A 12,722-nucleotide genomic window follows, 5' to 3' on the forward strand; every position below is an offset into this window, starting at 1 on the left:
ATGAATTGCTATTAAGTCACATTTCCCTCATCCTACCCTTAAATTGATCTCTTGAACCTAAATAGAGGACTTTACATTTATTCTGGCTAAATTTCACTTTATTGTTTTTTGACCATTTTTTTCATCTTCTTTCTGGAATCCTTAGAAATAAAAAAGTTCAGGGGCAGCTAGGTGATGCAGTGAATAGAGCACGGGACCTGGATTCAGGAGGACCTGAGTTCAAATCCAGCCTCAGGCACTTGACACTTACTAGCTGTGTGACCCTGGAAAAGTCACTTAACCCCAATTGCCTCACACACACACACAAAAAGAAATAAAAAAGTTCAGAAGGAAGAAAGTATCTCAGTGGCCACTTAATTTAACTTATAAGCCCCAAAGAATAACCTTTTACATACCTAACAAGTGACTACCCACTCTCTTCTTGAAGATCTCCAGTGGTGGATGGATAGCCCACTATTGTGTGTGGCCACCAATTTAGCTTCTTGATAGCTCTCATTGTTAGGAAGATTTTCCTTTTAATCTATCATCCTTTCTCGTATATTTTTTTCCTAGTTGTTGTCATTCACAAATATTCCCTGAGGGAGGGAAGGCTTTGAAGGTACTCCACTCTGGGTTCATGGAGAATTTACCACATTCTTTGTGGGGAGAAAGTTTACATTCTGGGCAAACTGTCCTGCTAATATTCCCTATACATGACATTCTATCTCCCATCTTCATGCCTTTGCAAAGATTGTCCCCTATGCCTTGAATGCACGCCTCTTCACCTCCATTTCTCAGAATCCCTAACTTCCTTCAAGTCTCAGCCCAAGTGTCTCTTCCTATAGGAGACTTATCCTGATAGCCCCCTCCACTTATTGCTAATGTCCTCTTTGGACACCAGGAAATTACTTTGTAGTTACTTATCCATGTTTGTATTTTCCCTCTTCAATAGACTATAAGCTGCTCGAGGGAAAAGACTGTTTCAGTTTTGTCTTTGTACCTCCAGCACCTAGAACAGCACCTGGCCCATAATAGATGCATATAAATATTTGCTGAATGAATGAAGGTTGGGGTACTCCAGAGGTCCTATGGTCCCTCATGGCTAGCCTGGTCCTTAAGAAGATCCACCTTTAAGTGAGGCCCCTAATTTGGCTCCCCTAGAATACCTACGGTGTGACATCATGAGGCCCTCTGTGGCCATGAGGTGACCCAACATATCCAAGATATCCAATGGTTCCAAGGGCACTGAACTGACATGGAATCTACCCAGCCTAATAATAACCACTCAGCTGCCTCACCAGCTGTCCTAGGATAAGAGGCTATATTAAACCCTGGAAGGCTGGGGCCTAGAATGCTATGAGCATTAATGATATGCCTTCAGTTCAAGGGAGAGCACTGCCCCAACAGGAGAATAGTATAATTTGAGATGCTTGGTCAATAGAGAGAAAGTTCACCACATCTTTTTGTACCGTTCCCTTTTGTGCAGAGATAGTCTTATCTTAAGTAACAGAGTAAAGCTATGAATAGGTCCTTGGAATAGACGAGTAGATGGTTCAGTGGCTAAAGAGCTGGACCTGGAGTCAGGAAGACCTGAATTCAAGTCCTGCCTCAGACACCTACTAGCTGTGTGACCCTGGGCAAGTCACTTAACTTCTGTTTGCCTCATATATCAAGTGGGGATAATAATAGGTACCTTCTACATAGGGTTGTTGTGAGAAAATATTTGTGAAGCACTTAGCACACTACTTGGCACATAGTAGGTACTAATAGGCTTATTCTCCCCATCCCCCCTCCCTTAGATCAGTTTATATATATATATATGTATGTATATATATTTCCAATGTGCATTCACATTCAATATTGCTTGGGATGTGAATAAGGTAGATAGGACAGAATTCATTTATCCACATTTTACAGACGAAGAAACTGAGGTTCAAAGAGATTTGGTGATTTGCCCAAGGCCATCCAGATAGTAAGTACCAGAGCTAGAAACTAGAAACCAAGTTTCTTAGCTACTTTCCCCATATCCTTTATATGGTCCTACAATCTCCTTTTTTGGGATCACCTGAGAGAACCTTTGGAGAGGACAGAGAACATATGTTTGTGGGGCAGAAATGACAGGTGTCATGGAATCAAGGACAGCCCTGCCAGAAAATCTGATCCTCCTTGTGAATTCTAACACATAGGAGGCCCACCTTTGGAAACATGCTTAAAGTATAAGGGCGGGGCAGCTAGGTGGCAAAGTGGATAAAGCACTGACCCTGGATTCAGGAGGACCTGAGTTCAAATGCGACCTCAGACACTTAACACTTACTAGCTGTGTGACCCTGGGCAAGTCACTTAACCCCAATTGCCCCACAAAAAGAAAGAAAGAAAGAAATATTAAAGTATAAGGGGTCTGGTTACCTGCTACATCAAATTCAATCTCTAGGGAGACTTTGTTTGAGAGCGCTGCATCCCGCAGGAGCTGATTGGCCTCTTCCATGGTGCCATCTTCCGTGGCGATGCTGTTAATGGACAGTACTCTGTCTCCAACCTGCAGCAGGCCACATCTGGAATCCCCAAAGATAAGGATGGTGTGCAGTAAGAGTTGGGTGAGAGTAGGGAAGGTGGAAGACAAAGAACATGGGATGGGATCAGTGTTATACTTAGAAAGACCTTCAGGGGCCTCTCATTCCAGCCCCACTGTGGGACTAGAAACAGCTGAGACCCAGAGAGGGGCCTTTGTGGGGACAAAATATATGTCCACAGACACACAGCAAATTACTGGCAGAGTTGGGTTGAGAGCCCAGGGTTCCTAACTCCTAGACCAGGGCTCTCATCACAATACTATACTCTTCCAAGGCAACATTCCAGTCCACAGAGGGTCATTGAGAATGTGTGGGCCATTGGGCCAAACGTGCTCATTTTCTAGAAAATTGACACCCAGAGAATCTGAGGAGTTCCTCCCCTCCCCATGCCCCTTGAGTAAATGACCAAGGTTGGACTTGACTCCAGGTCCTCTGACTCTGCATTAATTTCTCTTCCCACTTTACCAAACTGACTTTCAGAAAAATTTATTAGGAAGCTGTTGAATAGACAGTTTGGAAAAAGTCTTCTTATTCACGTTTGGATAATTTTCATTATTAATATGCTTTATGCCTATACCTTGCTGGTAAATTTAGTCTTGATAGAAAGCTAACACTATGCAAATTGCAGCCTTGGGTGGTGTCAGTCAAATAACATTTATTAAGTACTTGTGCCAGGCATTGTGCTAAGCTCTTGGGATACAAAGAAACAGTCTCGCTCTCAAGGAGTCATAGTCTAATAGGTGTCCCCCACTCCAAAATCCCCACTGATGATCTTCACTCAAAGGCTGGGTGATTTCTCATCAGAGACAATTTCCTGTTCAGGTATGGGTTGGACTAAATGACCTCTGAGGTGCCTTTCAACCATGAGATTCAATGGGAACAGGACAAATACTTGTGTCAAAAGCTGACCAGACCCATCTGCCCATGTTGGCTTGGTGTTGCCATATGACAGCGGTCTGAGCCTGCCTTCCTGGTTTGCTTATACTGGGGATCATAAATGTGATGCTGGGAATGAGGATAAGAAATCCCAAGGATAACAAAAGCAGAAAACTTTTACTTCTGCTTTTAAATTAAACTTTCCTTTCCTTTCCTTTCCTTTCCTTTCCTTTCCTTTCCTTTCCTTTCCTTTCCTTTCCTTTCCTTTCCTTTCCTTTCCTTTCCTTTCCTTTCCTTTCCTTTCCTCTCCTCTCCTCTCCTCTCCTCTCCTCTCCTCTCCTCTCCTCTCCTCTCCTCTCCTCTCTTCTCCTCTCCTCTCCTCTCCTCTCCTCTCCTCTCCTCTCCTCTCCTCTTCCCTCTTTCTTTTTCCCTTCTGAGGGAGTAAAGACCTGAGTTCAAATGTTGCCTTGGATACTTTCTAGCTGTATAGCCCTGGGTAAGTTGTTTGACCTCTCTCAGCCTCAGTTTCCTCATTCATTAAATGGGGATAATAATAGCACCCACCTCACAAGGTTGCTTTTTAAATATCAAATAAGACAACATATGCAACGTGATTTATAAATCTTAAAACAGCATATAAATGCTAGCTATGGTCATTGTCATCATCATCTTGGACCAAATCACTTCTCAGCTTCAGTTTCTTTCTCTGTTAAAAGGGGATAATTAAAAGTGCTCACCTCGCTCAAGTTGGTCCATAAATATAAAGCCCTTTGCAGACCTTAAAGTGGTATAGAAATGTTAGCCAATACAGCCCTTGAGTCTACTTTTTATTTTTTCATTTTAGTTCTGGAAGGGATGGTGAAGACTATCAAGTACAAAGATTCCATTTTCCGGATGGGGAAATTGAGGTCCAAAGAGAGGAAACTTACTTGTTTTGTGTTAAACTTGTGTTAAAAGTATCCAATCCTGTGGGTCTCCCAAATGCTTGTTTATTGCCATTTTCATTACTATGATGTTGGGGGCGGCTAGGGGGCTCAGTGTATAAAGCACCAGTCCTGGATTCAGGAGGACCTGAGTTCAAATCCGGCCTCAGACACTTGGCACTTACTAGCTGTGTGACCGTGGGCAAGTCACTTAACCCTCATTGCCCCACAAAAAGAAAACAACACCTTTAGTGCTTTTTAATGCAGCATGGTCAGAAAGAGAGACTGAGAGGCACAGGCTCATCTGTGTCCATGTCAGGTAGTCAATAACTCACTGAGTCTTTTTTTGAATGATATCCAGGGGTCAGAATAAAAAGTCTTATATGTCTATAGGCAGTGCCTCTCCCCTGTCTACACACACACACACACACACACACACATTCAATACAGACTATTTGGACCAATGGGTTCTGCTGCCTTCAATCATGGAAGTGAGAGGCTTGGACTGGAGGTTCAAACCAAGGAGTTCCTTTCAAGGTTTAAATCTCTAATCTTATGGCCCCAGAGTATAGAGGGATCATAGCATTCAAGGCAATAATTTCATCCACCACCCTTGCTTTACAAATGAGGAAACTGACGCCCAGAAAAGAGGAAATGACTTGCCCAAGAATCACACAGGTGGAGCTGGGATTTAAAATCAAGTCTTTTGACTTACGGTCAGAGACTGAATAGAATCAAGGGCCAAGTTCAAGATGAGCAATTAGGCACTTTCCATCACTCTGTGGTATCTTGGAGGCTTCTCCAAATTGTTATAAGTTAGTTTTCATGGTAGGTCACTTGGTCTGATTTCCTACACTGCCTGGAGAATCTGATACTTTTATGTCTGGTCTGTCTAGGGTGGCATTTTGAGAATTGGTCATGTCCTTCAGGTGAAGTGATCCATGAGTCTACAGAGATGGAATGAGGCTAAAACAGCCTAGGAGAATGACAGGCCCAGCCCTCATTAGTCTGGTCTTGGGCTTGGCTGATTTTTCAGGATTTTTAGGCATCTAGTCATGGTCCTTTGGGCACCAGCTTGGAGCAGAGATTGGCTTCCTCCCAGTGCTGCTCACAACTACAATGACTTCACAGAAAGGTGATTGGCCTACTACTGCATGAGATAAGGGGCACAATGATTAAGGGCTTTGAAAGTCTCGAAGTCACAGCTATACTCTCTTAGGCAGGTGATTGCCGGGAAAAGGGAGATTTGAATCCCCAAAGTCCTGGTCTCTGGCATAGCCCATTAAACTTCTCCAAAAATGTAAAAGATGACAATTGGTTAAAACTTAAGAACTAAGCTCTGACCTGAGAGTCAAGCCCTTCCACAATCTGTCTGGTCAATCTTATTTCTTCACACACACACACACACACACACACACACACACACACACACACACACACAGACCACTGGTCACATAGACATACAGAGGCAAGCATACTTACCAACAGACACACTCAGAAGCAAACTTTCCTCAAAATCATACACAGATAAGTATACATTACACACACACACACACACACACACACACACACACACACACACACACACCTCCCTCTTCTCTAGTAAGTTGACTTAACAAGTCTCTCTTCCAGAAGACAGACTTGGCCTAGGAGTCTGGGGAGTCTGGGGGAGTAGAACTAACTGGCTTTCCCAATAGAAGTTGTGTGATAGCAATCCCGAGAGAAGACTTTGGGACATCCTTCATGTAATGTAAGCCTTTTCTACTTAATTGAGAGAGAAGCCCATTATAGTTGCAAATTGCATTGAAACCAAACTGAGGGCTTCCTACAACTTAAGTCTCTTTCCCAGTGAGTCCGGCTGGCAGGATTGTGATATGTAGAGAGAGACCTGTCTCTTTAGGGCCTACTGGATCAAGCCTCAGATCCTCTCAGCCTGGCACTCAAAGCTCTGAACTGTGGTAAAAAAATGGAAGTTTTAGCTGAATCATTTGAGAGTTGAGCACACGCTACTGAAGTGGCTTTTGAAGGACCTCCCTTTTGGGGTGGAGACTTCGACGAACTTCCGGGACGCCAGCTTAAAACTGAGGGTGGAACGGAAATTTGGTCTCTCTCTGGCGTTTCAGCTTAGCCATGGTGGCGCACGCTTTTGGTGTTCGGTGCTGGTTCTCAGCCTGGCAGGCAGTTTGGGATTCGGTGAGTTTTATAAAGGAATATAGACTAAGCTTAGATCTAAGATTATTCATTTGTATTTCTACTTTCCTATCTCCCTAATTGGTATCACCTTTTGTTGTCTAATTAATTCCCAAACGATAAAAACGAATCCCTCACTGATTAAAGCTCAGAGGCTTCTTTTTCTTAGTGGTCTGGGAGATATATAAGGGAAAAGTTAAAAGGGGAAGTTTAATGCTCGTATATCCAATTTTAAATCGAACCAAACCTCTCTGTCTTTTTCTTTGGAGGCAATTGGGGTTAAGTTACTTGCCCAGGGTCACACAGATAATAAGTGTCTGAGGTCAGATTTGAACTCAAGTCCTTCTGACTTCAGGACTGGTGCTCTATCCACTGTGCCACCTAGCTGCTCTTTCAAACCTATCTGTTTACTTAATTATCCCTCAGTTACCCTATATCCATCTTCTGCTCCACTCAGGATGGTTTCCACACAGATCTAAAACTATTTCCCACTTCAACACTTTTGCTCAGAACATCCCTCTTATCTAGAGTGCTGTTCCCCTTCTTCTCCCCCTAATTAAGTCCTAGGCAGCATTAAAGGCCCAAATGAAGAACTTCCTCCTATTTGATTCCTTCACTGACAACTCTAGTCCACATTCATTTCTGGACTCCCTCACCCCCATAGCACATAAGACCTGTGTTGAAGTCCTCCCCTGATGCATATTGGCTGCAAAACCCTGGAGAAGTCTCTTAGCCTCTAAATGTTCCAGGCAGCTCCCTAAAACTTTTTTTTTTTTTTAGTGAGGCAATTGGGGTTAAGTGACTTGCCCAGGGTCACACAGCTAGTAAGTGTTAAGTGTCTGAGGCTGGATTTGAACTTAGGTACTCCTGACTCCAGGGCCAGTGCTCTATCCACTGCGCCACGTAGCTTCCCCTCCCTAAAACTTTTAACAGAGAAGGTTCCAATATACTTTTTTTTCCAGGCAATGAGGGTTAAGTGACTTGTCCAGGTTCACACAGCTAGTAAGTGTCAAGTGTCTGTGGTACTCCTGAATCCAGGGCTAGTGCTCTATCCACTGTGCCACCTAGCTACCCCCCAATATACTTTTTAGAAGAGAGAATTTCTTATATCATTAATATTAGGGGTCCAGTTCCTACTCCAACCCTTCAAGTTGGAATCTGATTATATGTTATCTCTGTTCTATGTGTGACTAGCTAGATTCTGAGCTGCCTGAGGACAGGGGCCTGGGATTCTAGTGCCTTCTTTTTCTTCTCTTCCCTCTAGCCTCCGGTAGCAGGGCTGGGGCTGGAGAAATACTTGCTGGTTTGAAAGCTGGATTGGTTCTGGTTCCTGAGGGATAGGTCTAACCTCTCAGCAGGGCTGTCGGGCTCAATGAAGCGGATGAGAGGTGGGGAGGACAGGGTTTCTGTGGCGAAGATTCCACCTTGGAGTTGGAGTCCAAAGCCATTCAGGGGATCACCCCGAAGGACCACTTCTGTTGTTTCTGTGTGCACAATTTGGCCACCAGGCCCCACAGTGCTGGAGGCAAGGGACACTGAAAAAATAGAAAAACAGATTCCTTTAGCATCTGAAAACCAGGACACTGATGGGGACGTTTCTTTCACTGATCAGAGGCTACTCCTCTCCAAGCATTTAAGAGGAATCTAGACACTGGGCCTATTTTCCTTTTGTTACACCAATCATTTCTTCTACCATCCTTTATTCCTTCTCAGAATGAAACATCCTCGATGAACGCTTCTACAGTTTGGAAGGCAGGTAGGTGGAGTAAAGGATAGAGTGCTGGACTTGGAGTCAGGAAGACTTGAGTTAAATCCGGTTTCAGACACTTACTGGTTATGTGACTGTGGGCAAGTCACTTGACCTCAATTTGTCTCAGTTTCCTTACCTGTAAAATGGGGATAATAGCACCTACCCCATAGGGTTGTTATGAGGATCAAGTGAGAGAATATTTGTGAAGAGCTTAGCACATAGTAGGTGCTTTAGAAATGTTTATTCTCTTCCTCTTCCCATTCTCCTTTTTATTTTATTTTTTTCCCCTTCTCCTTTGTCATTCAGAAGGACAATGATGGGTAGAGTGAGGTAAAGAGAGGTGGGGGACGCCTTATAGTCAGCAGATCCCAGAACCTGAGAATTGGAAGGACCTTTGGAGTCAGCTAATCCAATCCCCATCTAAAGCAAGAATCCCTTTTCTATGCCAGTCTCCTAAGCTGAGCGATACATAGTTAATGAATGTAATAGATCTAGACTTGTAAGAGACAGCAAAGTTCATATCATCCAAGCCCTTCATTCAACAGATGAAGAAACTGAGGCTCAGGAGCGTTAAGTGACTTCCTAAGGTCACAAAAGTTGTAAATGTCAGAGGTCAGATTCAAAATCAGGTCTTCTGATTTCAGAGTCAATACTCTCCCCATTGCACCTTGCTGCCTGAAGTTTGGGCCAATCTACATTGACCTACAGAGACAGAGTATTTGAGGTCCCATTGGAAAAATAGTGAATATATGCATGGTATCATTTTCACAAGAGACTTTATCTTCAAATATACCTTGCATAGGAAGAAGGACAACAGCCACTGTCCGATTGTTGAGAGTCCTCTGAATTCATTTTGAGGTGTGCTGGAGCCAACTCATACCAGCTGAAGAGAGTGAACTGCTAAATTTTTAGTGGGAGCATTTAAACCTCTGAAATGGGTTGATACTGCAAATCAGAGCTTGATTTGTTATGTTGATTGTCTAGTCTTAAGAAAGGGTTGGAGAAATTAATATAGATTAAACCTAAACTGTGTCATGCATATGGCATTTTCCCCCTAGAGTTGTTGGCTGATAAAAAATTTACCAGCAAATTGTTGGTTGTAAGGTCCTTTAGAGGTTGTCTTGTCCAACCTCCTAGTCATGCAGTCATCCAGCCTCTGTTCAGATGCTTCTGGTAATAGGGATCTCACTATTTCCCCAGGTATTTCTATCCTGTGACTGGACAACTCTCCTTGTGAGGAAGTTCTTCCTCACGCTGAGACAAAATATTTGCCTTTCTATGACTGCACACACCTCCCATTGGTCCCAGTTTTGCCCTCTCAAGTATCTACTCTGGGTCCTACAGTAAAGTCTTCAGAGTCTATTTTAGGGAGAGTAAATGTCATAGGCAGGCAGGGTTGAGAAAGATACATATTCCTGGCATTCCTCTTTTGGTCTTAGAATGCATTTTCCTAATAACACTATGTTATAAATGGAACCAGGATACTCTGAGCCAAATTCAATGCCCAATCATCACAGTGAGTTCCTCTCAGGTGCCTTATTTTCCTGCTCCACAAAGATAACTTTTGGTTGGCTTGACTTCAAATTGTCCTAGTTTGTATTATGTTTAAACCTGCAAGATTTAAAAAAAAATTTTTTTTAAGGAGCAAGGGGGAAGAAATCTTAAAAAGTAATAATGACAATAAATAGTCCCAAAAAGCAGGCCCAGATTCCTGCCCTGGGGTGACAGGCAAGGAAGAGAGCAAAGAATCTGGAGAGATAGCCCAATTAGTGGTGGAAAGTGGGGAGAGGACTAGATTCATACAATTTCTGAGCTACAACAGAGTAGCTCAACAGAAAAGGACATTAAATTATAGAATAAAGTATAAAATAGAGACCTTAGAAAACAAAATGCCAGGCTTAGAAGAGGATTTAAGACACAAAATGTTCAAGAATTGGAAGAGACCTTATAATGCAAAATGTAGGAGATAAAAGAGACTTTCAAACATAATTTGTTAGAACTGGAAGAAATCTTAGACAATGTCTAGGCCAATCCTCTCATTTTAGAGATAGGGAAACTCAGGACCAGAGAGGATAAGTGAATGAAAAACACAAGTTTACTTGGGGTCAGTTTCCTTACGTGAACTTTTGTACTCCTTTTTTCTCTGTCTTCTTCTCATCATGGTTGCCCGGGGGCTCATGGGTTGGGTGCTCCGAGGTAGTGTGCTCGAGTTTGGGCAAGAGAAGCCATGAGCGTTCAGCATTGGTGAGGAGAAAGGGGCCGCAGACAGAGCTGGGGAGAAAGGTAACCATAGTTGAATGATATGTAAAGGTTCAAACCTGCCCCCAACCCTGTAACATACCTGATTGGACCCCACCTATCTCCATATTTCCAAGGCCTTAACAGGGACCCATTCATTCAAAAAAAAGATTGAGAAAATTGGAACACTAATGCATTGTTGGTGGAGCTGTGAACTGATCCAACCATTCTGGAGAGCAATTTGGAATTATGCCCAAGGGGCGATAAAGCTGTGCATACCCTTTGACCCAGAAATACCACTTTTGGGTCTTTTTCCCAGAGAAATCATGGAAAGGGGAAAGGGACCCACATGTACAAAAATATTTATAGCTGCTCTTTATGTGGTGGCAAGGAATTGGAAGTTGAGGGGATGCCCATTAATTGGGGAATGGCTAGACAAGTTGTGGTATATGAATACAATGGAATACTATTGTGCTGTAAAAAACGATGAGCAGGAAGAGGTCAGAGAAACCTGGAGGGTCTTGTGTAGGCTGATGATGAGTGAGATGAGCAGAACCAAAAGAACATTGTACACAATATCATCAACATTGAGTGTTGATCTACTGTGATGGACTATATTCTTCTCACCAATGCAATGGTACAGAAGAGTTCCAGGGAACTCATGACAGAAGAGGAGATCCAAATCCAAGAAAAAAAAAAGAATTGTGGAGTATAGATGCTGAATGAACCATACTATTTCTTTTGTTTTTGGTGCTGTTGTTTTTTCTATTTTGAGGTTTTTCATCATTGCTCTGATTTTTCTCTTATAACATGACTAATGCAGAAATAGGATTAATGTTATTATGTGTATATATATATATATATATATATACCTATATCAAATTACCTGCTGTCTAGGGGAGGGGGGAGGGAGGGGAGGGAGGGAGAAAAATCTGAAATTGGAAAGCTTGTATAAACAAAAGTTGAGAACTATCTTTACATGTAACGGAAAAAAATAAATTAAAAAAATGCAAAAAAAAAAGATTGAGAACATCAGGATGTTCACAATTTGTTAAAAATATTTCCCCTTTTCTGATCTTAAGTCACCTTGGGCTTAATAGTATAAGAACATCAAAGCTCAGGAATGTCCACGCTTTTTTTCCTTGACATAACAAGAAGATGGAGCTTTCTGGGTTTTTATCACTTCTCTGACATGGGGTGTACCATGTCACCATGCACCACGTTTTGCTATTGTAGAGTGACCATAAACACCGAGTTATTGTTGAACCTCTTTCTCCCTTCTGTTCCTAAAGTAATTATTTCAATTTTTGAAAATAAGATTAACTGTTTTCCATAAACCAAATGTGCCATTTCCTACTCCCTTGCCTTGGTTTATGCTGCCCCCAAATTTCTACCCATACTTTAAAACCTAGCTCAAATATAAGTGACATTTCCTGAAGAAGCCTTTCCTAGTCATACGTCATGAATGACCTTTCCTTCCTGAAGCTTTATGCTCTTTTTTCCCTTTCTACCTCTTCAATGTACATATTATGACTGGACTATAAGCCCCATGAGAGTAGCAGCTACATAATTGACCTAACTTTGAAATTCTCTTAGTGCCTAGCACAGTCCTTGATCCTCATTAGACTGGGCTTATTAACTTGGGGTCTGTGAGCTTGTCATTTTTAAAAATAATCTGATTGGCTTCCCTTGCAGTCCCATGTATTTTATTCATGTAAAAACATGACTTTGCAGAGTCCATAGATTCCACTAGATTGCCAAAGTAGCATGGGATCCAAAAAAAAGTTAGTAAATCCTTGGTTCATTTTGAGTCAAGCAAATACAACTCTAGGTCTGCAGTCAAGAAGATCTGAGTTTGAGACCTGCTTCAGACAATTGTAGCCCTGAGCAAGTAATTTAACTTCTATCTGCCTTAGTTTCCAGATCTGTAAAATGGGGTTAATAATAGCACCTACCTTCCAGGTTGTTGTGAGGACCAAATGAGATAATATATGAAAAGTACTTTGTAAACCTTAAAGAGCTATGTAAATGTTAGTTATCATATTGTTGTAATTATTATTATTAGTGGAATGGATCGAATTATGATGTTGCACTCCAATTATTGCCATTTGTAGAGGAGTCACACTCTTTTGTTAGATGGAGTTTCACGAGAACAGGAATTGGATTGTTTTAAGTTGGTATAACCCCAGTTACAGA

At 42.2% G+C, this 12,722-nt stretch overlaps 1 protein-coding gene across 1 annotated transcript in view; it reads right to left on the reverse strand.

Annotated features, from left to right (window-relative positions):
• GRIP2 (glutamate receptor interacting protein 2) overlaps positions 1-12,722 on the reverse strand; it is a 409,705-nt gene that overhangs the window by 64,992 nt on the left and 331,991 nt on the right. The window contains exons 11-13 of the mRNA XM_043977635.1: positions 10,407-10,559; positions 7,887-8,073; positions 2,386-2,531 (exon numbers count right to left, since the gene is read on the reverse strand). Of these exons, the coding sequence (XP_043833570.1) occupies positions 2,386-2,531; positions 7,887-8,073; positions 10,407-10,559 (486 nt within the window). The remainder of the gene's footprint in view (positions 1-2,385; positions 2,532-7,886; positions 8,074-10,406; positions 10,560-12,722) is intronic.

This window comes from Dromiciops gliroides, chromosome 1 (assembly GCF_019393635.1).
Source record: "Dromiciops gliroides isolate mDroGli1 chromosome 1, mDroGli1.pri, whole genome shotgun sequence".
In the NCBI taxonomy this organism is placed as follows: Eukaryota; Metazoa; Chordata; class Mammalia; order Microbiotheria; family Microbiotheriidae; genus Dromiciops; species Dromiciops gliroides.